The 27179-nt window shown below is 41.0% G+C and overlaps 1 protein-coding gene across 1 annotated transcript; it reads right to left on the bottom strand.

Annotated features, from left to right (window-relative positions):
* Positions 1-6741: 6741 nt before the first annotated feature.
* Positions 6742-26213, bottom strand: LOC124411262 (cubilin-like). Its single transcript, XM_046890304.1, has 53 exons — positions 26117-26213; positions 25762-25891; positions 25492-25680; positions 25278-25337; positions 24985-25125; positions 24795-24898; positions 24426-24570; positions 24109-24351; positions 23707-24025; positions 23232-23557; positions 22799-23152; positions 22549-22711; positions 22241-22431; positions 21535-22054; positions 21226-21451; positions 20780-21097; positions 20455-20615; positions 20014-20352; positions 19562-19912; positions 18919-19448; positions 18467-18737; positions 17904-18164; positions 17283-17797; positions 16939-17140; positions 16494-16847; positions 16198-16397; positions 15973-16127; positions 15669-15857; positions 15380-15558; positions 15062-15283; positions 14723-14878; positions 14530-14608; positions 14327-14447; positions 13596-13758; positions 13283-13510; positions 12803-12885; positions 12313-12566; positions 12030-12227; positions 11749-11887; positions 11039-11372; positions 10765-10953; positions 10486-10648; positions 10124-10298; positions 8987-9229; positions 8736-8898; positions 8416-8639; positions 8259-8339; positions 8110-8174; positions 7732-7981; positions 7469-7613; positions 7134-7378; positions 6904-7015; positions 6742-6820 (listed from the first exon to the last, which is right to left on the bottom strand). Exons 1-53 carry the CDS (start codon positions 26209-26211, stop codon positions 6816-6818), a joined length of 11268 nt encoding a protein of 3755 aa, XP_046746260.1. The 5' UTR covers positions 26212-26213; the 3' UTR covers positions 6742-6815.
* Between the last annotated feature and the right edge of the window lie 966 nt (positions 26214-27179).

Genomic DNA, 27179 nt, shown 5'->3' with positions numbered 1-27179 from the left:
TGTTGGTCCCACGATATTTTCGATGTCTTTTTCGCATTCCTGAGGGTCCAATTAGTCGGAAAAGGGTCCTGCAGAACGATTCCCGGATGAAAAGTTTTTGAGCTTCAAAAATCGCAAAAAACCAAGGCTAACCCCTTTGGATTTTTTCAGTCGAAATTAGGCCGATTTTGGGAAGTTCTTAACGTGACTTTGTAATGCACTATATCGACGTAATTTTTCGAGGGGAATCGACTGCGCACAGTCCGAATACGCTGCGAGCAACGTATCAAGAGTTACGGCCAAAAAATGGAAAATTTCGTTCGTAATTTCTCTGCTGTTGGTCCCACGATATTGTCGATGTCTTTTTCGCATTCCTGAGGGTCCAATTAGTCGGAAAAGGGTCCTGCAGAACGATTCCCGGATGAAAAGTTTTTGAGCTTCAAAAATCGCAAAAAAGCAAGGCTAACCCCTTTGGATTTTTTCAGTCAGAATTTGGCCGATTTTGTGAAGCATTTAACGTGACTTTGTGATGCACTATATCGACGTAATTTTTCGAGAGGAATCGACTGCGCAAAGTCCAAATACGCTGCGAGCTACGTATCAAGAGTTACGGCCAAAAAATGGAAAATTTCGTTCGTAATTTCTCTGCTGTTGGTCCCACGATATTTTCGATGTCTTTTTCGCATTCCTGAGGGTCCAATTAGTCGGAAAAGGGTCCTGCAGAACGATTCCCGGATGAAAAGTTTTTGAGCTTCAAAAATCGCAAAAAAGCAAGGCTAACCCCTTTGGATTTTTTCAGTCGAAATTAGGCCGATTTTGGGAAGTTCTTAACGTGACTTTGTAATGCACTATATCGACGTAATTTTTCGAGGGGAATCGACTGCGCACAGTCCGAATACGCTGCGAGCAACGTATCAAGAGTTACGGCCAAAAAATGGAAAATTTCGTTCGTAATTTCTCTGCTGTTGGTCCCACGATATTTTCGATGTCTTTTTCGCATTCCTGAGGGTCCAAACAGTCGGAAAAGGGTCCTGCAGAACGATTCCCGGATGAAAAGTTTTTGAGCTTCAAAAATCGCAAAAAACCAAGGCTAACCCCTTTGGATTTTTTCAGTCGAAATTAGGCCGATTTTGGGAAGTTCTTAACGTGACTTTGTAATGCACTATATCGACGTAATTTTTCGAGGGGAATCGACTGCGCACAGTCCGAATACGCTGCGAGCATCGTATCAAGAGTTACGGCCAAAAAATGGAAAATTTCGTTCGTAATTTCTCTGCTGTTGGTCCCACGATATTGTCGATGTCTTTTTCGCATTCCTGAGGGTCCAATTAGTCGGAAAAGGGTCCTGCAGAACGATTCCCGGATGAAAAGTTTTTGAGCTTCAAAAATCGCAAAAAAGCAAGGCTAACCCCTTTGGATTTTTTCAGTCAGAATTTGGCCGATTTTGTGAAGCATTTAACGTGACTTTGTGATGCACTATATCGACGTAATTTTTCGAGAGGAATCGACTGCGCAAAGTCCAAATACGCTGCGAGCTACGTATCAAGAGTTACGGCCAAAAAATGGAAAATTTCGTTCGTAATTTCTCTGCTGTTGGTCCCACGATATTGTCGATGTCTTTTTCGCATTCCTGAGGGTCCAATTAGTCGGGAAAGGGTCCTGCAGAACGATTCCCAGACGAAAAATTTTTGAGCTCCGAAAATCGCAAAAAAGCAAGGCTAACCCCTTTGGATTTTTTCAGTCGAAATTTGGCCGATTTTGGGAAGTTCCTAACGTGACTTTGTGATGCACTATATCGACGTAATTTTTCAAGAGGAATCGACTGCGCACAGTCCGAATACGCTGCGTCCAACGTATCAAGAGTTACGGCCAAAAAATGGAAAATTTCGTTCGTAATTTCTCTGCTGTTGGTCCCACGATATTTTCGATGTCTTTTTCGCATTCCTGAGAGTCCAAGTAGTCGGAAAAGGGTCCTGCAGAACGATTCCCGGATGAAAAGTTTTTGAGCTTCAAAAATCGCAAAAAAGCAAGGCCAACCCCTTCGGATTTTTTCAGTCGAAATTAGGCCGATTTTGAAAAGTTCTTAACGTGACTTTGTGATGCACTATATCGACGTAATTTTTCGAGGGGAATCGACTGCGCACAGTCCGAATACGCTGCGAGCAACGTATCAAGAGTTACGGCCAAAAAATGGAAAATTTCGTTCGTAATTTCTCTGCTGTTGGTCCCACGATATTTTCGATGTCTTTTTCGCATTCCTGAGGGTCCAATTAGTCGGAAAAGGGTCCTGCAGAACGATTCCCGGATGAAAAGTTTTTGAGCTTCAAAAATCGCAAAAAACCAAGGCTAACCCCTTTGGATTTTTTCAGTCGAAATTAGGCCGATTTTGGGAAGTTCTTAACGTGACTTTGTAATGCACTATATCGACGTAATTTTTCGAGGGGAATCGACTGCGCACAGTCCGAATACGCTGCGAGCAACGTATCAAGAGTTACGGCCAAAAAATGGAAAATTTCGTTCGTAATTTCTCTGCTGTTGGTCCCACGATATTTTCGATGTCTTTTTCGCATTCCTGAGGGTCCAAACAGTCGGAAAAGGGTCCTGCAGAACGATTCCCGGATGAAAAGTTTTTGAGCTTCAAAAATCGCAAAAAACCAAGGCTAACCCCTTTGGATTTTTTCAGTCGAAATTAGGCCGATTTTGGGAAGTTCTTAACGTGACTTTGTAATGCACTATATCGACGTAATTTTTCGAGGGGAATCGACTGCGCACAGTCCGAATACGCTGCGAGCATCGTATCAAGAGTTACGGCCAAAAAATGGAAAATTTCGTTCGTAATTTCTCTGCTGTTGGTCCCACGATATTGTCGATGTCTTTTTCGCATTCCTGAGGGTCCAATTAGTCGGGAAAGGGTCCTGCAGAACGATTCCCAGACGAAAAATTTTTGAGCTCCGAAAATCGCAAAAAAGCAAGGCTAACCCCTTTGGATTTTTTCAGTCGAAATTTGGCCGATTTTGGGAAGTTCCTAACGTGACTTTGTGATGCACTATATCGACGTAATTTTTCAAGAGGAATCGACTGCGCACAGTCCGAATACGCTGCGAGCAACGTATCAAGAGTTACGGCCAAAAAATGGAAAATTTCGTTCGTAATTTCTCTGCTGTTGGTCCCACGATATTGTCGATGTCTTTTTCGCATTCCTGAGGGTCCAATTAGTCGGAAAAGGGTCCTGCAGAACGATTCCCGGGTGAAAAGTTTTTGAGCTTCAAAAATCGCAAAAAAGCAAGGCTAACCCCTTTGGATTTTTTCAGTCAGAATTTGGCCGATTTTGTGAAGCATTTAACGTGACTTTGTGATGCACTATATCGACGTAATTTTTCGAGGGGAATCGACTGCGCACAGTCCGAATACGCTGCGAGCAACGTATCAAGAGTTACGGCCAAAAAATGGAAAATTTCGTTCGTAATTTCTCTGCTGTTGGTCCCACGATATTTTCGATGTCTTTTTCGCATTCCTGACGGTTCAATTAGTCGGAAAAGGGTCCTGCAGACGATTCCCGGACGAGAAATTTTTGAGCTCCAAAAATCGCAAAAAAGCAAGGCTATCCCCTTTGAGTTGTTACAGTCTTTTTGTAGCAGTCGTTGAAAAATGATGAAGTCGATTCATTCATACCCTATGGTGCCGTAATTTTGCCACAGGGATCCATTGCGCACAGTCTCGACACGCTGCGAGCAATAAATCAGAACTCGCGGTCGAAAAAATTTAAACTTGGACTGGATTTCCGAAGAGGTGAAGGACAAAAATGACAGACTCATAACTACAAAGTTTCAGCTTTCGTTTATTTATTATGCCTTACTAGTCATATTACAAATGGATAGGTGTCAGTGTATACTACTGTATTAAGTTTCTGAATGGTGTAATTATGATATTGTACTAATACATTGTACAAATAATGATGTATGATACCAATAATTATTATGATATCGTATTACATTGTGGTACTATTGTATGTAATCTGGATCAGAATAAAAAATAAATAAAACTCTCAGTATTTTCTTCGTATCTCCTCAGCAATTGGTCGTATGATTCTCTGAATGACTCTCTCGCCATCCTTGGGATGCAATTAGTCTGGGATTAGAGGGTCGTTTAAATTAATTCTGAGACGGAAATTTTTCAATCGAAAAAAATACAGAGGCCAACCCGTTCGTGTTTTTTCAGATGAAATTCGTCCTATTGCAAAAAATATTTAAAGGTGATCCGATATGCACTATATCGACGTAATTTTCCGAGAGGAATCGACTGCGCACAGTCCAAATACGCTGCAAGCAACGTATCAAGCGTTACGGTGAAAAAATGGAAAATTTCGTTCGTAATTTCTCTGCTGTTGGTCCCACGATATTTTCGATGTCTTTTTCGCATTCCTGAGGGTCCAATTAGTCGGGAAAGGGTCCTGCAGAACGATTCCCAGACGAAAAATTTTTGAGCTCCGAAAATCGCAAAAAAGCAAGGCTAACCCCTTTGGATTTTGTCAGTCGAAATTTGGCCGATTTTGGGAAGTTCCTAACGTGACTTTGTGATGCACTATATCGACGTAATTTTTCAAGAGGAATCGACTGCGCACAGTCCGAATACGCTGCGAGCAACGTATCAAGAGTTACGGCCAAAAAATGGAAAATTTCGTTCGTAATTTCTCTGCTGTTGGTCCCACGATATTGTCGATGTCTTTTTCGCATTCCTGAGGGTCCAATTAGTCGGAAAAGGGTCCTGCAGAACGATTCCCGGATGAAAAGTTTTTGAGCTTCAAAAATCGCAAAAAAGCAAGGCTAACCCCTTTGGATTTTTTCAGTCGAAATTAGGCCGATTTTGGAAAGTTCTTAACGTGACTTTGTGATGCACTATATCGACGTAATTTTTCGAGGGGAATCGACTGCGCACAGTCCGAATACGCTGCGAGCAACGTATCAAGAGTTACGGCCAAAAAATGGAAAATTTCGTTCGTAATTTCTCTGCTGTTGGTCCCACGATATTTTCGATGTCTTTTTCGCATTTCTGAGGGTCCAATTAGTCGGAAAAGGGTCCTGCAGAACGATTCCCGGATGAAAAGTTTTTGAGCTTCGAAAATCGCAAAAAACCAAGGCTAACCCCTTTGGATTTTTTCAGTCGAAATTAGGCCGATTTTGGGAAGTTCTTAACGTGACTTTGTAATGCACTATATCGACGTAATTTTTCGAGGGGAATCGACTGCGCACAGTCCGAATACGCTGCGAGCAACGTATCAAGAGTTACGGCCAAAAAATGGAAAATTTCGTTCGTAATTTCTCTGCTGTTGGTCCCACGATATTGTCGATGTCTTTTTCGCATTCCTGAGGGTCCAATTAGTCGGAAAAGGGTCCTGCAGAACGATTCCCGGATGAAAAGTTTTTGACCTTCAAAAATCGCAAAAAACCAAGGCTAACCCCTTTGGATTTTTTCAGTCGAAATTTGGCCGATTTTGGGAAGTTCTTAACGTGACTTTGTGATGCACTATATCGACGTAATTTTTCGAGGGGAATCGACTGCGCACAGTCCGAATACGCTGCGAGCATCGTATCAAGAGTTACGGCCAAAAAATGGATAATTTCGTTCGTAATTTCTCTGCTGTTGGTCCCACGATATTGTCGATGTCTTTTTCGCATTCCTGAGGGTCCAATTAGTCGGAAAAGGGTCCTGCAGAACGATTCCCGGATGAAAAGTTTTTGAGCTTCAAAAATCGCAAAAAAGCAAGGCTAACCCCTTTGGATTTTTTCAGTCAGAATTTGGCCGATTTTGGGAAGCATTTAACGTGACTTTGTGATGCACTATATCGACGTAATTTTTCGAGAGGAATCGACTGCGCACAGTCCGAATACGCTGCGAGCAACGTATCAAGAGTTACGGCCAAAAAATGGAAAATTTCGTTCGTAATTTCTCTGCTGTTGGTCCTACGATATTTTCGACGTCTTTTATGCACTACTGAGGGTCCAATTAGTCGGAATAGGGTCCTGCAGAACGATTCCCAGACGACAAGTTTTTGAGCTCCAAAAATCGCAAAAAAGCAAGGCTAACCCCTTTGGTTTTCTTCAGTCAAAATTTGGCCGATTTAGCAAAGTATTCATAGTGACTTTGTGGTGCACCATATTGACGTAATTTTGCGACCCACCCTTTCCGTTGGTCCCACCCTTTCAGTAATAGTTTTATCGACTTCAATAGGCTTAGCGAACAGATTTCAGGTATTGTTTGCTGCTCCTCAATTGCTCGTCTCTCCCGATGGCGCACATCCCTCGCACTCATTCTGGAGCATGGAAAACACTGCACAAGGAGATACAGTACTTGAGACTTCAATAAAATACATGGTCACTTGTTCCCCAACTACAGTTTCCATTATAACTCACCTCATAAATACGTACACGATACGTCAAGACATCAGCCACAATAAGTGTGAAAAATTGTATTTAAGAATGGGCGTAAGGATTGAGGAAATTGCGAAATCCCAAAGATGACATGCAATCATGATATAATGGCCACCCGCTGAAATCTCAGGCCGAATCACATATTTCAAAACGGAGAAAAATGATTCACATATAGTTACAAACCGCAATAATGTTAATAATCATACACTAAGGAATTGATCGAGCTCGAACGTCAATATCACAGCTGTGACACTAAAAGTCCCTTCGGCAATATCCCATCATAACGATCCAGGTACAATTTGCAACTGGATATATCGTTTATCAGTTCCGCTTCTTGTGTTCAAGTTCGTATCAGCACAAAGTGTGGAATGGTTGCTGATTGTGCAGAGACGGTTTAGCGCTGGTTCGTTACTCTGCAAATCATTAAGAAACATACCTTGAAACGCCCGTTGTTGAAGGTGTAAATCATAATTCAAAATTTTTCATTGCTACTGACCATGACGACGTGCTTTGAATTCAATAATCCAGCCCATACCTCCGTTATTCATCGATGTCTTGTACCTTACCAATATTCTATAATTCGAGGAACGGTACGGAGTTGGGTTGTCCTGTAACGAAACGCAAAGATCCGTTAAAGCTCACCAATAAGTAGTAAAATAGAAGGACTTGCAATTAAAAATTAGCAGTTTTTTTTCAAAGTGTAGTTTTCACGATTGCAATACTCACCTCCCCACAGTAACTTTTCACGAATAGTTCCTGTCCATCAGGCTGTACATTATAAATTTCTAAAACATCCGACGAGCAGGTTTCCCTCAGTCCAAGGTCAAACGCCCTGAAGTATAGATCCACAACAAAACCCGTTGGCACAGTCACGTCCCAAGTGCATTCGCTCGCGTTCCGGAACGGTCCCGGATACAATGGGGATGTGAAGCGACCTATTCTATTGTAAAGCTTCCCTCCGCAGCCTCTTCCTGCAGCAACATTGGATAGAATGTAGATTAGAAAATCAATGGAACACGAATACATCCTAACAATCAACAGAATCTCCAAAAATCTGGTACCTTTGTCAGTCATCGTGTATGTTATGTCGTAATATTGTCTGAACGAATGCAAGCTCAGTTTGTTCCCCGAACTGAAGATAGGATTCGGTATGGTGTTACCGCACAACTGAGCCAAGGTGGTATTGCTGAAACTTCCATCATGTACCTGCAATAAAGTTTGTTACAAATTTACGCTGCACCATCGTAAACACTGAAACCTTCTTCAGTCTTATCGCGTGGCGCAACTCTGAAGGTCACATTGTAGACATTCTAAACACACCAACCTGTAACGCTTTACTAGGACAATCGTCACCGTATAACCCGGAAACGCTGTTAAAGTAAAGTGAAATAGTGGAATTCTCTGGAGCTGTTATCGTGAAGAAACACTCCTTCGAACTGCGTTGAAAAATGCGTCCTTGAGGACGAGTGAAATTTCTATTACAAACGCTCTCGCCGTATTCGAGCCTAAATCCTCTGTGTCTTTCTTTTGGATTTTGGGACGATTCAAAAGTGATTTCAACACCGCTTCCATAGCTGTGAAACAATGATTGATTAACGGTACGTTCATACCCGATGTGTTTACACCTTCACAAGTAAGACGTCCTCAAAATTACAATACAACACACGATTAATCGAAATATCATGTAGGTGTAGATTCATACCTGTGAAAATCGAATGGTAGATCGCTTCCACAGTATGAATAAGTTTCCTGTGTTACACGCCAATTCTGAAAAATTAATGAATACCTTCTGTATAAATCAGCACAAACGTTTATTTCGTGAAAAATGAATATTCTATAACGTCTGATTACCAGCCAGGAGTATCTACTTGACCGTCTTCTACCGCCGTATACCAAGTTTTCCCCAAAACCTTCACTGATGTGGGCATCAGCCTGATGAATAACGAATCACGTTACATCAATGAAATTCACTAGGTACAAGTATAAAAACAGTAGAAAAACTACAAACGTTTTTATCATGGATGATCAGCTTCTCGTTATTACAATTCTCAGAACTCTCCAAGTCGAATTCCTTGAAGTGTATGGTCAAACTATTCCAATATCTTGAGGTTCTATCCGGGTAAGACAAGAACCAGCGACATCTCAATCCAGCATCGTACCCGTGCGGAAAGTTCGGTGATTTCAATTCTTGAGTATAATTTTGAATCAACAGATTTGTATTGCCGCAAGGAGCTGTAACGTAAAAGCATTGCGTATACTTATGAGTAGCTGGTAGTATTTTGATTATTTTCAGGCAGAAATTACGCAAGAACTGTATACAATTCTTACTAGGGAGTGCTTCAAGCGTTGCAGTCACGCCATTGCCGTTTAGTGTACTATCGGTCACAAATCTGATCCACATTCTATTTGTCGACGACGTTATAGGTGGTGGAATAACATTTCCACAGTATTGGCCGACCAGTTGGGAATACGGACCCAATCCGTCGCGTATCTTCGGAAAGGAGTAAAAAAAAAAGTTTTACAGAGTGTTTAAATTTTTGAAATCACAGTATTGTCTGAGATTCGTGAATTCTTGTTACCTCCAGATAGTCGCCAGAGCATGACGCACTTGCTGTCCTGTTTTCACCCGCTGGAAATGTTGCATTTTTCAAATCCATGCTGGTAATCGTGAATTTAATGTAATTATCGCTCGGCGCTCGAATAGACCAGTGACAATCTTCCAAAGAATTGTAGGTCGCATTATTTTGTGTTCGGAAAGTTTGTGATCCTGAAAGATCGATATCACCCCCACAGCCATTCGCGATACCGGTAGTGAATAGAACCTATGGAATGAAAAAAGCACATCTCATACTATTATATACTATTATAAGCACATGTCTCACTTTCACTTCATTGTTGGTGATGTAAAGCGTGCATATAAGGACTAAACAAATTGCAGTTTGCATCGTCAGTTAAAGACTTAGGAGTCGTTTTTGCTATTGAACTTAATTTTAAAGAGCATGTAGCATATATCTGTAAAAACGCAAAAATAAGCAATGCGGTTCCTGAAGCACCATGTCTACCATCTCTAACGTCAAGCCTAAGCTTAAAAAAACCCATGAAAAAACAGATCATGATTACAATCAAATAGCAAAGGTCCTAAATATATGTGAACACTTTAGCAGCAATGAGAAATTATCAAAATGCATACCGCTTGTATAAAATGCGTAACAGCGAATTGGATAGTCCCCATATATTATCAAAAATCAACTTCCATCGCCCCTGTCGGCAAATGCGAACGTCAACAAGATATCTATCTATTCCTTTCTTATACCTAAGTTTCAAAGAAAAATCCATCATATTCCGATAGTGTCATATTGTTAATCAGAGTATGGATAGGACAGATTTCCATAACCTAACCAATAAGCGCGCTATAACAAATTTTAGAGTTATTGCTAAAATATGAGGTATGTAAGAATGAGTTATATATAGCTGTATAAAGCCCAAACCATCGTAAATTTTTCGTACACGTCTCTTTCCTTTTCTTTTCCCCTTTCCTTGCCTATTTTTCTTTTTTCCTTTTAAATTTATTTTTCTTTTTGCTACAACTATTACACAAGTGCATGTATGTATTAATGTGATGGATGATGCACCAAATATCAAGGAACGTTGTTCTGTTGAAATAAACAATAAATAAATTAAAAAAAAAAAAAAAATATAGACAGTCATGAACTCGCCTTTGCTTTGAAGCCATTTCTGTGATCGTGAGCGTCCGTAACAAAGTTTATGTTCATGATACCAGTTGTTGATCTGATTGCGGGGTTTCCGATCGACGTACCACATAGTAGGATTAACCTGTTTTCTTTCTCCGTAGTTCGGGTCGAGTACACAGCTAGGTAGTCGTACAAGCACCTAAAATTACATTGCGACACAAGAAGTTAGTTATTTCAACCATATCACATGAAAACCAAATTCCACCAAATTTCAAACAATAATTTACGTCTTTAATATTAGAATGTCACCACTTATACAGATTTCCTTCTCTTCGCTTACTTTAAAGATGACATTTCAAATTCAAAGGGTAAATTTAACTACTGACCTGGTACTGGTTTCAAGATCGAAGCTTTCAATTCTGAGGATAATACTTTTTCCAGGCGGAGCCTGTACGATCCAAGTACAATTAATTCTTCCGTAATAAGTACCACTATCATCTAGTGAAGGTGAGCTTATGTCAGTAGGGCTAGTTATCACACCACCGCATTCTGTAAAATTTGTTTGAAGCATTGCGTTGAGAAGGTGCAGGTGTGTTGACGAAACGTTAATAAATGATTCGAAAATTTGAACAAAGCAATTGAACTGCGGTGTTTCAGAAACTTACCGTCGACATAATATTCTAATTTGAATCTCCCCAATTGCATCCATGCATTCGTTGATAAATGCATTTCCAATCGTGAATCAACTCTTTGTACAGGTGGAATATCAGTACCACACCATGAATTAGCCTCCCTTCTATATCCATTGCTCGTTATTATAGTTAGTTTGTCGTTCTTACATGCATCGATCCCGACTGTAGAAGAGATCGTGAGTGCTTTAAGTGTCGGCCATCAAACTTAATTATTCGCATGCAACTCATAGTTAGCAAAACAATTTACCTGAATATCCCATAGTGAATTGAACAAACCGCACAATAATGTTCTTTCCCGGCGCTAAAAACGTATAGTTACAGAACAGGTTTGCTCCGTACGATCCGGGCCACCCGGGCGAAGTGAGATACTTCCTTTGCTTCGTTACTAATATGGTTCCACCGCAATTGACATTCCATCTTGCACGGAATCCGTCCCCTTGAATCTTATCATTTGACCGGAACAAAACTCTCATGCGATTCGAAGTTGAGTTCAGCGGCTGAGGCATTGATCTACCGCATAGTTTCGGGTAAGGATACAACGAAGTAACCCCGGTTGTAGGATCCTCGCGCCAATCGAACACCTGTGATCGGAGTTGCACTTGTTCGTGATAATAAACGCTAACTGATCTGAGTGGGTTTCTGGCGGAGAGACCGTAACATTTAATTAATTATGAGGGTAAAGTCAGTAACGTTATTTTAGCAATGATGCATGTCTAGAAAGAATTGTCATTTTGCGCATTTAGGATTATTTAAAATTTCAGTGAGCTATAATGAAGCAAAATATACTCGAATTCTAAAAACTTGACTCCTTCAAAGTCACTTAAACATTCCAAAATAGTAGTTATCTTCTCATTCTTTCGTTACGTTAACGTAACTCACTTCAACCTCGTAATTAATTGTTGGTGGGCACTATCTGATTGAAATACTTCAGTCTATTGTAAGACTGATATGAGGTACCTGGACGAAGTCCTTGGCACAGTCTGCACTTTGTTCCAGCTGGAACCGGTCTACAAACTCTAATCCAATGTGATATCCGGGATCTACTGTTATATTCCACGAGCACTCTGCATTATTCGGATACTGTGTTATTGGGAACCTGTCAAAATATACTATATCACAGATACGCGGCAAGAGTGGTTCCTACCGTGTTCTTTGACCGCATAGTTTTTGTATAAGAAACGATTGATTAAATATCCAAAAGCCATCAAAGAACTCAGAGTAATCGGAATAATGCATACTTAGGACTGGAAATCTCTCCACGGTTTCTCATGTACTCCATACTGCAAGGGGGATCATATGTGTCCAACTGCAGTTCAAAGTCACCCGGGTCTTCGGCGTGATACACGATCCACAATTTGTTAGAACTTGACAATGTAGTATTCCGTATGGTTGATCCACAATATTTGGGCAACTCCGGTGACTTCGGACCTCCATTTCTGTTTGAAAAGTGTAAATACTTATGGAATACACACAGAAAGGAATTTTACATAATATATTTCTCCAGCTAAGTGCACATTTTACCTTATAGTAATGTAATTCCGGTCGCATCCTGTAAGATTCAATTTTTTAAAAGTCATCAAAATTTTGTCTCCTGCATCCGGATACTCTATTCGCCAGACGCAATCTATCGGGTAAGTTCGATTTTTTGGTGCAGTAATTGTTTGATATGGGCCGCCCAGCAATCCACCACACTGATTCCAGCGGTAGCTAATCGTAGCATTTACCGGTAATCTTTCTGTTGCTCGGCTCATAAAATAGTTGTTTTCACTTCGTAACTGTCGATAGATTAATACATAATCCTTGTTATTATTGACTCATTCGGTACACTTTAATTATTATAACAAGAAACAAAATGCACAGGTATATTATTTAACTATTATAAGAGTTTGGTATTAAATTTATTTCCGTGTGTCAACGATTACTTTCTCGATATCACCACTCGAAGTGTCAGTTGTCTTTTTTCGTCAATCGTTATGCGATGTGCAATGAATTCCAGTCAATATTTACTCACCAGGATTATATTACTTGGTGACGGACTTCGTAAGGTAACACCGTCTATATTTCCACAAGCATCACCGATTGAAAATTTGACACCTTAAATAGAAATAAAAGTTCTTCTGTTTAGGAAAAATAAAAAAACTGAAATAACTCTCACTGCCCTTGCCTCAAATGTCGGATACATGAATCCTGGTCCTATTCGGTTTGCATCTGTGCCTATTCGGAACTTATTCATACGGTACGATTTCTATAGTTCAATATAGAAACTAGATACAAATACTCTATGAAATTTTAGATAAAAGCCTGATTCATTTATTCTACATCTTGAGCAAGGGAACAAATTTAACACGTATACAAAGTATGCTCCATTTCGTGCGGTGTCATTTTCACTGTGCAATCCATAGAAACTGAATAAAATATGGTTTGAAAAACAATATATATATATCGATTGATTAACCCGGAGCTCAACTGCGTGTTAAATGTTACAACTTACTATCGGTTACTTGCAGTCTGGGGACATATTGTGAACAACGGTAAAAGTTATTGATCCGAACGTTTCGTATACCAATCGTTCCTGACATGTTCAATGCAAGTGTTTGTTCCGTTGAATTGATGAAAGGCGATTGAAGTGTCCATTTGCAATAAAAGTTTGTCATATTGTAAATAGAATCGCCATGGGAAATTAGAGTACCCTGACCGTCTGTTAGTTTGCCACCACATACTGCAATAATGAAATGAATTCGTGAATAAGGTTTCTATATTCGAAATGTGACAAGGAACGATATTCATGGCATTGGCAAACTTACGTGCAGGAGCAATGCTACTGTAATGAGCTTTAAAACCGCTCATGGCCTCTCGGCCTGCCCAGTAGTGAACAAGCATCGTGTTGCCGCTACTGCGAAATTGCCTCTGCGTTTGGGTGCTGGAGGCCTTTCCAATCCGACTTCCATAATCGAAAGCATTCAAAAACTGAAAGAAATATCTCTATGAATTGCCAAGTTACATAAGTATGTTGTACACAGCTGTTGAGCTTGGCAAGAACAACACAATTAATACATATATTTAAATTCCAAGTCTCGTCGAACCTGAGGGGATAATAACTCATGGATTTAATGTACACCTGATGATTAGAAAGATTTCAGATGATTTCAATGAATTTCAAGGAATGACAAATGATTTCAGACGATTTCAAGAGATTTCTAATGATTTTAAGAGGTTTCAAAAATTACACATGATTTCGAGGATTTCATAAGATTCTAAGAGAATCCAGAGGATTTTTAAGATTGTACATGAGATTTTCAAGGATTTTAGGTGATTTCAAAAAATTTCAGACGATTTCAATGGAATCTAAGAGATTTCGGAAGATTTCAAGAGATTTCATAATTACGAAATATTTCAGGAGATTTCAAAGATCTCAAGAAACTTCACAAGATTTACGGAAAGGTGTACACCAGATTTCAGGAGTGATTAACCCCTTAGTCGAACCCAACGTTGTAAGAATATGATACGCAGAGTAGTTTGCATTAATATCACGTACTGTAATCCCCGGTTCTAACATGAGATGGTAGCGTCCGTATCTAGTCGTGGGTGGGTTAAAATCAATTAGGTCGACTTGAACACGATATCCGTCTGGCACTGTTATCTGCCACCAACAAAATCTATTAAAAACGGATACTAATGTATATTAGTTGAACAAAGAAAATTCATTTAATGATTCTTTTGTATTGAGAATAAAATTACCTGTATCTTGCACCCGGAGGACGAGGGTACCCAGGTGATGTAAAATCACCAGCTTCGCCAACGAGCTTACCGCCACATGCTGCAAAGTTTAGTTTAATCGCAATATATACTGACGTGGAACCATGTTCTTAGTGAATCTAAATCTTCCTATTTATCCTCAGCGGATGCTGTACTACGAAAAAAATTCACTTACCTTCTTTAGAAATAGTAAAGTTGATTTTGAATCCTGTAAACCTAGTGGACGGTTCTTGATCGCTTGTGAAAATAACCTCTGCTTTGTTTCCCGATGTTTGAATTATTTCAGGCTTTGAATCACCGCAATATTTACCAATGCTGCTATTCATCTCAGCTAAATGGACAGATAAGAATTTATTTGATTTTTTTTAAGCCCAAATATACGCGTCATTATCAACCTCAAGATTATTTGTTAACACGACATGAGAGATGGGTGATATTCTATTCCTGTGACATGCTGAAAATTTTTGACACTCTCCTGCACACTGATCACTTAGAATGGAGTATAAGCACTTACGGCCGTTCCAGCTGTTTGTTACGTAATCGATAATTTCAACGTGGTCAGTGAGGCTGCAATTCGTTCTGCTTGGTAAATCGAGTTCTAAAAATTGCAGCTTTATTGTGTGAGTAGGAACGCCGATGATGGTCCATTTACAGTGATAACCAGTTGGATAGGGGTGCGGATAACGAGGTGATTGTAGCTCTCCTCGTGAGCTTCGTATAATTCTGTTACAATGATCTGCTCACCATAGAAAGGATTGAATTATTGAAAAATCAAGTAAATAAAATCACACGGTATCCCAACCAGCTTCAAAATCCCCGAAAATTCGCTTACTGCCAGTGTTCACTGTAGCCTTGAAACCATTCTTAGGTTCAGGTACGTCGGTATAAAAATGAAGATACATGGCATTTCCGGTCGTGGTCAAGCTGGATGGTTTCCCGTTACAGAATCGTCCCAAGGACGTCGATAACTCAGTTCCTCCGTCTCTGATTTCAAGATATTCCTTATTGCAGCTGAAATGTGACAGCATTACGTGTGACATCGTCAAATCTTTCACATTGTCAAATAAACTACGTAGCCACTAATTGAGAATCATCGACGACATTGTTACGAAGTTACTTACTCAGGATCGTGGGTAAGATCGAATCTCTCTAGGAAATGAATCGAGATCAGTTCCCCACCCGGTGCCATTATTGTCCAGAAACACTCGGTATATGGATTTGGAATGTTCGGGTAGTTTGGACTACTTATATTAATACTTTGGTTTTCCTTCGATAGGAGGATGTCACCGCCACAATTTATTCCCACCTCCCTAAAGAATATTATTATTTTCTGTCAGAGGATCGATAAATGCCATTATCTTCCATAACGTAACACGAATAAAATAAAATCAATCGAAAAACTGAGCAATGGAACCACAATTTTACCTGTACGTGAGTTTGAAGAGATCACGCATCTTGGAGCCAGTGAACTTAACATAAAGTGAATTCCCAGTTGTTTGCAAACTCTGAGCAGGAAGTGTGGTACCGCAATATTTGCCATGGCCAAGGAGAGGAGACGAGACTGCGTCGCCGTTTTTCAACTGCAATCGGTAATCATTGCAAATAATCAGAGTGGAAGATATCATCGGGATGCGAGTAATTCGACTTTACCATAACATAGGCTTCCGCGCATGCAACACCGTCGTTTCTCGGTATGTTTAAATCGGTAAACTTCACTTCAATGGTTTTCCCTCGCCTTACGGTGACCTTCCATTCGCATAGATGATTCCACCATCTATTATTATGGTCAGAATCCGTTGTTCGATTAACTTCTATGACTCCGTTCGGTCCGTACAGCTCACCACCACACACTGATGACACAAAATGATTAGATGTTGCCATGATCTCATAGGGTAGTTACATGTTTCTACGACGACCTTAATCGATTAAGGATTTTGAAAAGATACCTCTCCGAACTATAGCCGTGAATCCGGTTTTATTTCCGTATACATCGGTCTTAAATTCGATTTTCATTAAATTTGATGCTTCTATAGTTGTGCCAGTAGTATTGCGGTAGCAAAAGTTTCCTGTCTGTGTCCACTGCTGCTGAGATGTCAGAGAGTTTCCTGTATAAATTTTAACTTGATCTGCAATGCAATTCTCAGTTTCTTCCAGCTCAAAACTGTTAAACTTTATTGCCAAGTGTGTTCCAGGAACCGACTCGATGGTCCAGACGCAGTCGAGATCCGATTTGTAACCATTTGGCCAACCGGGTGAGTTGAAAGTGTAGCTGTTGTTTCTCGGAGCAGTCAACGCGACCACTGTGTTACACTCTGCATGTTTTTAATAGTAAGATTTTATGCTTGTGTAACGTGCATGCCGATAGTCAAATTTTACTTATGAAGCACTTACCTTTACCCGAAATAGAAATTCCGTCACCATCACTTCTGGGAACTTGCAACCAGCTTAAAGAAAACTTGCTACCTTCTTGTAATAAGATCGTATGATCGAACTTGATGTAAACTATATTACTGGAAGTTCGTACCATACCCGGCAATATCATACCACACTTGCTCATCAAAACCGGAGCATCTTCGTTATATCCGTCGTAAATCTACGACGTAAAGTACAAAAATTAATCACCAAGTATAACAATCGTACCAAATCGCTATTGAAAGATTTTTCCCCGCTTCCCCCTGCGTAAATAATTTAATAAGAAAGTTACATCTTATCTTCAGCTATTACGAGGTACTCACAGTAAGTGCAATGTAACATTCTTCTCCATATCTTTCGATGGAGAAATCTTTGAAGGTAATTTGTATCGTAAATCCGCTATCAACGGTAATTCGCCAGAAATATTCTCCTTCCAGAACGCATAATTGTGGATACAACGGAGACGCAATGTCTCCAGTAGGTCCTGAGAGCTCCAAATTTCCAGGTAGAATGCTATAATCAGCTACGAATCCTTTATTCGTATCTTCAGCACTACTTTGAAACTTGACCCATAAATTTTTTTGCGAAATTATCGTGCTCGCGTTTTCACCGCAATAAACATCGAGTAGTCTTCCAGCCGCATTCACTTCCCGTACCTCGACGTAATCCAAATTACAGTTTTCACTTTCAGTCAGATGGAACTCCCGGAATGACAAGCTTATCGGGTTTCCCGGTGATGTTTGAATGCTCCATTCACATTCCACGCCTCGGGGGTAATTTCCTGGACGTCCAGGTGTGGCAATCGCTCCGTGTTCCGATGTGTAAGTACCTCCGCAAGCTGTCGTTATTTTGCAATAATCAGTATTACCATTTCACAGAAGCATTGCTCCCTAGGCGACTACGTCGCCAAATATTGCGCTGGGTTTTAAATATTTGAACAATACCTGTGTTGAGGACAGAGTAAGCCCCTGTAAACCTTGCCATGTACAATGAGCCGTACTCAAGCAACTGAGATCTGGCCTGGATACTTAATACATTTCCATGACTTGTTATTGGCGGTGGAACTTTAGTCCCGCACCAGGTGCCCAACAATGGTCCATCGGTTGCTTCGCCCTCGAAAACCTTTATAGAAAGTTCCATGCACTCATCGCTAGTGATCGATGTCAGTACTCTCATGTCCGTTAGCGTTAACGTGACATGATCCGCTGTACGAAATATGAGATAACATGATAATTATAACGTGTCTGATTCACCGGAATCCCTACTGAATTCGGCTCCATTCAGTGGTCGGGGAAAAAAATTTTGTTTGTATCCTGACCGAGATTTCAATCAGTTGGAGCAACTGTCCCTTGGATCAAAATACTTTGGTCAAAAGGTTTAACTCTACTCGTTAAATTTCAACGTTACGAACCCTTTCTGGCCGATTCATGCCGGCCGTATGAATCACTAGAGCAATAACGTTGTGCTTGGATCGATGAATTAATATGCAATTGGTGAAGAATTTTACCTGGATCTTCGGCTATAATGGTCCACGTGCAGTTCTCTATGTGCGTATGTAAGCCGACTGTAGGATCCATCCTGATAATTCCGGCCTCACGGGTGACAATGCGTGCGCCGCATGCCATATCATATCTTGCTTTGAAACCCTTCGCCTGGATGTAGGGGTCTGTTCTCATGACTACTAAAAGACTGTTGCTCGAGGAAATATAAGACGGAGGTAGTCGATTGTCGCAATGAGTTGCCAGTAGGCGCGAATCTCGCGTTGAACCATCGTAAATCTGTTACGAAATGCAGACATTGTTAATCTACCATGATTGTAGCAAATGGTGCATTTTCACACACCCCCACAATATTTAGCAATCATGGACAAACCGAGTGAAACACATGGATTTTGCTTAGATTGGCTGGTTTTTTTTTAACAATCAGATCGCAGAATAACTATGAAAGCCTAGTACATACCTTAAAATAATCGTCGCTACAGTTAGTTGTCGACGCTAAATCAAAGTCGAGGAATGTCAGATTGACAAGGTGGTTTTCAGCAATTTGAATGAGCCACTCGCAGCTCTGATTTGCTGGATAATTCAACGGATAGTTTTTGGAATGTATGACTCCAGTAGATGTGGTAAATTTACCGCCGCATTCGATAGGAATGCTTTTATAAGTAGCTTTGAATCCCGAGAGTTCGAATGAGGAGTCGGTGAAAAATTTGATGAACATTTGATTTCCTGTACTGGTAAGTGTCTGCGGGCTGGACACTTGGCATGTTTCTATCAGCTGTATCGCTTTGTCGTCTGCTCCGTTGTACACGCTTAAATGATCAGCTCCGCATTCCGACGTCTTTTCCATGTCGACTTTAACCAACTGAAGTTCTATACTTTGAGAATAGTCCACCACTATGTGCCAAAGGCATTCAATATCCGCTGGGTACGGCCCGGGCCATCCTGGAGATGTGATCGTACCTTGTGGACTAGTTAAGAGACCACCGCAACCTATGAATTTATCCACATTTCAGCATTTATTGTTACTCTAAAACTTTGATCAATTCCTATACATGCGTAATTATTTTCATGAATCTAATATATGCTTGACTTCATAAACTAACCGTTGACAATCCATTCAAGCCGGAATCCATTACTTGCACTGTAGCTGTCGGAATAAAATTGAAGAAAGACCTGACGTTGAGTAGATACTATCTTGGGTGGAAGTTCCATGCCACAGTATTTGTTGATAAATTTTGTCGACACATTGTGGTCCCCCTCGGTTACTTTTAGGTAATCGAAATCGCAAGAGTCTTCGAGCCCTGCTTCCAAGTCAAAGTGAGAAAAGGTCGCATTTATCTTGTTGCCCAGGGGTGCCTCGATCACCCAGCTACAGTTTTCTCGGTGTGGGTAATTGTTCGGGAAATTTGGCGATTCAATCACTCCTCGGAATCCCTTAAGTATGCGGTGGCAGACTAGAAAAATTGAAAGTCTCTCCTCAATTGTTTTTTTTTTTTTTTTTTTTTTTTATTATAATTTGACTTTACTGATATTTGTTGAAACCAATATCACTCACGAGTTTGGTAGTTTATCTGAAAACCACGACCGGCGTTTTCGATATCAGCACGGAAACGAATACTTGCTACATTCGTTGTGGTCTGTATGTAGATAGGATGATCACTGCTGCAGTATTTTCCCAAGCTTTTCGTGTGTCCAGGAACCCCTTCAGTAATTTCGATAAAATCATATCGACATTGGTTATGTTCTTCGAGCTGGAGATCCACGATGATAAATTGAATAACGCTGCCGTGAGCAACTCTAAAATCCCAGTGACATTCAGCGAGGTCATGATACGGTTCAGGGTAATTAGGAGAAATGATCGATCCACTGGAGGTTGTCGAAGTACCCCCGCAACCTGTTGAGATTTAATAAATATTGTAAGGTGGAAACATTTATGCTATCAAGAAGTAGATCCTCCTCATTGTCCGTGAATCGACATGAGACAATAATTACAAACCAACTGGGTTGCTATCCCATTCTATGAGGAAACCGGCTCCACTTCTTGAGTTATCAGATGTAAATCTCAGGTACATCTGATTGCCGAAGGTCGAAATTAGCTTCGGTATTTCTGTTCCGCAGTATTTTCCAATCAGGGGAGATGATTTCGAGCCTCCGTTTCTAAAGAAAGTGGAATTGCATGTAACATATAAGCCCGCAACTATCTCCGTAAGGCTCCAAAAGTGGATTTTTGTGGAGAGGATACCATTATACTTTGTAGCACTCGATCACCGCGAATTTTGTCACGTGCATACGAAAATATGAGCAGGAGATACGGACTTTACCTAATTTCGAGACTGTCAGATCTGCACGATGAGTCCGCCTCGATACTGAAATTCCTAACATTCAATACGACTTGGTGCCTGCTAGGAGCATAGATGAACCATTCGCATACTCTGTTCTCCGGATAGGGCTGGGGATGACCTGGCGACTTAATAACGCCTGTCAGCGTCGACAAGTGTCCGCCACAGGATCTTGAAGCATCGATAAATGTATACACAGCCATGAATCCGTCACTCCTACCAGAAGAATCTGTATGAAAGTTGATTGACATCATTCGCGATTGTGTAGTCATCACGTGCGGTAGTTTTTTTCCGCAGAACCTGGAACGAGGCAGGTAATTATCATACACTACCAGGAATACGGTTGAGATAATCGTGGAATCCTTTTTTCTGGAGACTTTGAAAATACAAATGAAAAAGTGATGAATCGATCAACGGATATAACTTACGTTCCTATTTCCTGTTTTACGTCCATTACCGTGTAATCGTATACTCTGACATAATCGTGGTAGCAGGCTCGATGCGATTCCAGATCAAATATGTGCCAATTAAGCCGCACAATAAATCCTGGGGGTGCCTGAATGATCCAGGTGCATTCCTCGTTGTTCCCGTATTTTCCATTGTCAGAAGGGGACTGAATTATACCCGTTGTCGCTGTAAAGATACCTCCACACCCTGGTTGGGAAAAATGATAAGGTAACAGTCGTAGGTGCAATTTTGATCTAAGGGTAATTTAGAAGTAGGAAAATTCTGCTCACTAATATCGACAACGTCGTAGGTAGCCATGAATCCTCGTTTGTGAACGCTGGCGTCTGTCTTAAACTTAATCCACATATGATTGTGCGTTGACAAAATGGGGAAATAGGGAATCGATGCGTTTGTGCCACAGTAGGTTCCGATTTTTGTCGCCTTCTCACTGTTACCATCGTGGACTTCCAAGTAATCGAAGCGGCAACGGAATCTCGCTGGACCCTCAATATCCATAGCCTTGATAGTCAATCTTATAGCTTTCCCAGTTTGCTGTATTATTTCGTAAATGCATGTCCTCGAGGCCGGATAAGGATTCGGATAGTAAGGGGATTTCAAAACACCCGTGGGGTCAACAAATTGTCCGCCGCAATTAACCTCGTAATTTAGTTTGAATCCTTTCTCCTGACGACTCGCATCACTTTTGAATCTTATCAGTACAACATTTGATTCAGATCGTATAGACTGCGGCAGCATGGAACCGCAATACCTCCCAATCAACGGACCTCTTATGTCCACCCCTTCCCGCACCTGTGGTAGAAAAATATGTACATCCGGTATTTTTTAGCCCAAACACGAGTGAAACGGAGTATACCAATAATTCAGTAACTTGAATTCAATACAATAACTAGCCGAAAATGTGTAAAATTTGTAAGTAATTCAAATTCGCTGTGCCCCGAGGCCGTGTGGAAAGTCTGCGCAGAAAAATTTACACACCTCGACAAAATCCCACCTGCAGCCAGTGGAAGTCTCGACGTCAAAGCTGACCCATGTTATCTTGATTCGTTCTCCAACCGGTATTTGAATTCTCCACTCACAATCCAAGTTTCGATCGTACCGAGTCTCGAAATTGGGTGAAGTGATGGTGCCAGAAGGAGTTGTATAAATGCCTCCGCATCCCGGCGATCCTGGAGAAATTATTTTTCAAGTAATACGAAAAACAACTCTCGGAAGACCAGTGACCCGCATCTCTGCTGTTTTAAACACTCGAAAAGTTACTGATACAGGTAAAACATTTTTCATACCTTCAATGGTCGAGAAACCGATTTCAAAACCGACGTCTTGTCCTGAATCATCGGAGTGAAAATGAATCCAAGCTTCCGATCCAGATGTCACAAGTTGTGGTGGATTGGTGTGGTTACAGAATAGTCCCAACTGTTGGCTTCTGTCGCCTGGCCCATCCATAATCTGTTGGAATGAATAAAACATCCAGTTAACGACTGCAGTACTGGTGCATACTCGAAGAGCTTATGGCAAGAAACAGAAGAACTTTACCTTGAGATAATCTTTCTGGCAGGTAGGACTCTCCTCCAGCATTATTGTGTAGAAATGGAATTGAATTCGTTTTCCAGGGTTGACGATAACGTGCCACCGGCAGTCTCTGTTTGGCGGATATCTGTGCGACCATCCCGGAGAGATTATCTTACCGAAACTTGCACTCATCTCACCTCCACATTGCGGGTCTATCGACGTCCAGTTCATGGTGAATCCGTCGTAAGCTGAGCTTCCGTCCGAGTGGAACCAAAGGTATAAATACCTGTCAGATGAGATTATAGTTCCATTTCTGGGTAAGTTCACGCCACAGTATCTTCCGATCGAGTGTTCTCCAGCTGTGCGGCCGTCGTGAATCTGCGGATTAATTATGTACGATAAGAAGTATGTGCTATGATCACGATGATAGTCTTTTGAATAGTCTTTCCTGACTCACCTGAAGGTAATCGGTCTGACAATCCGTGGAAGATTCAAGGTCGAACGCCGTGAAGGTGACATTCAAAACTTTGTTTTCATCGGCGCCAAGAACCCAGGCGCAGCTCAAGCCATTTGGATACTTACTACCGTCACTGGGGAATTGCAAAATTCCTGCTGGATCCTCAATAAATCCCCCACAGGTCTCCGTGGGAGTTTCACACTGGGGTCCAGTAAAGCTTCCGGTGCACACACAAATTGGTCGTTGTCTTGTAGAAACAGTGCATGTCCCTCGATTTCGGCAAGGATTAGGATCGCAAGGATTCGCTTTGGTATCGCAGTTTCTTCCTAAACATTGAAAAATACGCGTCCCGCTCACTTAGTATTCTTTTGATCCACTAGCTCATTTCCACAGATGAATATACACGCAGTTCCGTTAGCTTTCAACGCCAAGATTTTCAATCGTCAAGGTTAATATCCACATCAGAATATCTCACCGGTATATCCAGATTCACATCGACACGTGTAATCATAAGGCCCGTTCGAAATGCAAGTTCCGTGGCTGCAGGGGTTGCTGGTACAGGTCGAAGGGCTCAAAACATCGGATCCTACCTCGCAACCATTTGGTCCCATTCCATTACCGCGATATCCTGCCGGACAGCGACATTGAACGGACCAGTCGCCCATCCCTGGGCTATTGATGCATGTCGCTAACGGATGACAACCGCCATTGTTTATTCTGCAACGTCCGACGTAGTTGCAGGTCACTCCATCACCTTCATAACCAGTTGGACACGGCGCGCACATCCTTGACCCCTGCAAAAAGGATGCAGTTTCACTGTCAATCATTCGTAAGGGCCACGCATTAAAGTTCCCGATGATTTTGTTTGACGCGATACCATTGTATTGAAGCACCGCACTAAGGGTGAAAGACTGCAACCACCGTTGTTAGTAAGACACTCATCGATATCCGCGCAGTAGTACCCGTTTCCTGTAAAGCCCTGAGGACACGATCCGCAGTGAAAGCCCCCAGGCACGTTGATGCACGGCACCATGGGACTGACGGAGCATGGAGGATGCTTGGCGGCACACTCGTCGACGTCTTGGACACAAGCCGGATTTGCACTGGTGCTAGTCCAGCCCTACACAATGAACCATTGAAAGATCTTCGCGCAAAGAAAACCGCTACCGACAACGATTTGTTTTAGATTTGTACCTCGTCGCACGAGCAAGAGTAACCAAGTAATGTATCACTTTCAACGCAGACGCCGTGCCCGCAAAGTTCGTTTGAGTTTTCTCTGTTGCATACTTTTGTCCGTGTCTTGCAGTGAGTACCGTACCATCCTGATGTACAGACGCATCTATTGTTTAACAAATAAAGCTTCATCAGTTGCATCACGTTTCAAGTGCCCATAACAGTTTTATATAAGATATATTCAAGTTTTGTGTTACGGGCATCTGGTGAGACCAGAACAGTTAATTTTCTACTCCTCTGCTCATCTGCACCGCAGAAGATATACGAAATAAATTATGGTAAATGCGTTCAAATAGTTTAATGAGAGGTGATTTACTCTTTGAAACCTACCCATAAGTTCCAGGAAGATTTGTACAGACAGCATTGTTCTGACATCCTAAATCAGTTCCGTGGTACCTGGTGCATTCATCAATATCCCTAGTGCACTGCGGTCCCTGGGACAACAATAAATACATTCCATTGTTTTAAATACCTCATCAACGTACTTGAATCGCTGTAACAGAGGGTGAAAAGAAATTACCTCCCAACCTTCCGTGCAGCGGCATTTATACCCGTCTATTAAATCCTCGCAAGTACCGCCATTCTGGCAAGGATTACTTTCACACTCATCGGTTTGCAACTTGTTCAGGATATCTCTGATCTGGCGTTCCGTTCGACGCACCTATGTTATAGAAGTACTCATATCAATGCTAGAAAGTCAGCGTTACGTAATACAATACAAACTATTGAAGCGAGAAGATTGTAATGCAAATTCTTACTGAAACCTGCTGAAAATAATCATTAAATCGAACAGCAAATAGGTATAATACATACTCGTACGGTGAGCCGCTGAATTCGAGTTCGTGCAAAATCGGTAAGACTATCGCGTCCATCCTAGAAAATGAGAGGTGAGCTGAGATTTACCGTAAGAGAGTGAGAAATACGTCAAGTTTTGGCACTGCTTCGAGTATTTCGAGTATTAATTGAGTTAGAATTTCTTTTGTCGAATCGAGGAGGAGCATAATGAATTTGTTTATTCTTACGGTACGTTGACGACCATTGCAAGAGAAATACTAACGGTAGCGTTCTGTCTAGTGCCTAATTCAATGGCACTAATTCTGCTCACTAGACCAGAGCGATCGTCGTATATCGTTCCTCTTATCTCTTGGAGCTTGGACTCGACATCTCCGAGGATTCCGTATTTCCATGTTTCCACTAATTTCGAAGCGTTGTACGCCTGTGATCGATTTCGAATTTTCAAAAATGGTCCGAACAAAGCAGGTAAGATGAAATGAAAATTTGGAAGTAATCTACTCACCGACGACGCGACCTGTACCAGATTAAGTCCGTTCACGGTGACGTAGCTCGCACCGCGAGTCTGTAAAGTGATGTTCTTATCTTGGGCACTAGTGATGAAGAGATTTCCGTCACGAACTTCTAGAACCGGCCTGTCAAATTTTCAATTCACAGCGATATATTTATACGTAAGGAATGTGTATACAACTCTGTAAACTGAATCAAGTTTGCATCAATATAATACATCGATCATTCCTGTACGGAACGAATTCAGGCAAACTGTATATGTTTAATTTTGCGTTAAAGTGAATTTCTTTTGATCTGAAATTTTCGGATTAATTAGTTCGCTATCTCTTACTATAAGATAAAAATCTCACCTATCGTTAATCCACGTTTCGGAAACGCTTACAAAGATAGTGAGCAAAGCAAAAGCCACGGCCCATCGGGACCGCAAGAGGATCCTTGCAGTCATGTCGTACTAATTTCCTTTCAAAACTCGATCACACTCAATAAATATTCAAAATAGGCAACATTGCAGAATAAATATATCTCTCCAGAGGCACTGCTGCCAGCTAACTGAATCGAGAGAGGCGTCAGTGTCTGGATATCAGACAATTCGGTGGGCGTTTTCAATAACACCCAATATTGAATTACTACCGTAAAATCACCGAATCATTCTAACTGCCAAAACCCTATTCCTACTTATGGAGAATGTGAGGTATTTGGCTAAATTTCATAATTTTTTTTCTCTTCACAATGTTCAACATGCTTCTGTACTATCGGTTAGATTACATAATAGGTTTACTCTGTGTACAAGACATATTTATCTCAAAATAACTAAAACCGAAAATTTTTAAAGTCTTCCTTGAATAATCATGAGTACAGTGCATTACGACATACATGATTGAAACTTGAAGAAAAACGGCTTTGAGTTTGCACCGTAATGCATTCAATAGTAATACTGATAACAGTTACAAAGTCCATGTCTGTGGCAGGAACAGATCACACATTGCTTGCAGCTTCCAACCTGAGTGCTTAGTAGAGTGTCACTTAATTAGAGTGTTGAGGATTTTTTTTTCCGGCTCGTCCCCCAAATGAACTTCAAGTAATTCGAAAATAATTTGCTTAATTTCTTCAGATTTTTAACTCATCTTTCACACGTGCTACCAACAGGATGGATTTCCCCATTTAAAATAGACATGTTTGGACACATCTCGGTATATTTTTTATTGAAAGAATAATAGTATTTAGATATATCTGTAACTGCGAGGTTTCAGCCGGCATTAGTGCTACCATCTGAGAAAAAATTCACATTATCGTACCAGGCAATCTAGATGAATTGTACTTTCTCTAAATAAAAAAAAAATTAATTTCAAGGGTGTACAATTCGTCTAGATTGCCTGGTATGATGATCTGATTTTTTTCGCAGGTAGTAGCACT

Source organism: Diprion similis, chromosome 10 (assembly GCF_021155765.1).
Source record: "Diprion similis isolate iyDipSimi1 chromosome 10, iyDipSimi1.1, whole genome shotgun sequence".
Taxonomy (NCBI): domain Eukaryota; kingdom Metazoa; phylum Arthropoda; class Insecta; order Hymenoptera; family Diprionidae; genus Diprion; species Diprion similis.
Note: the sequence above shows the minus strand (reverse complement) of the source record. Positions and strands in the feature narration are given on the sequence as shown.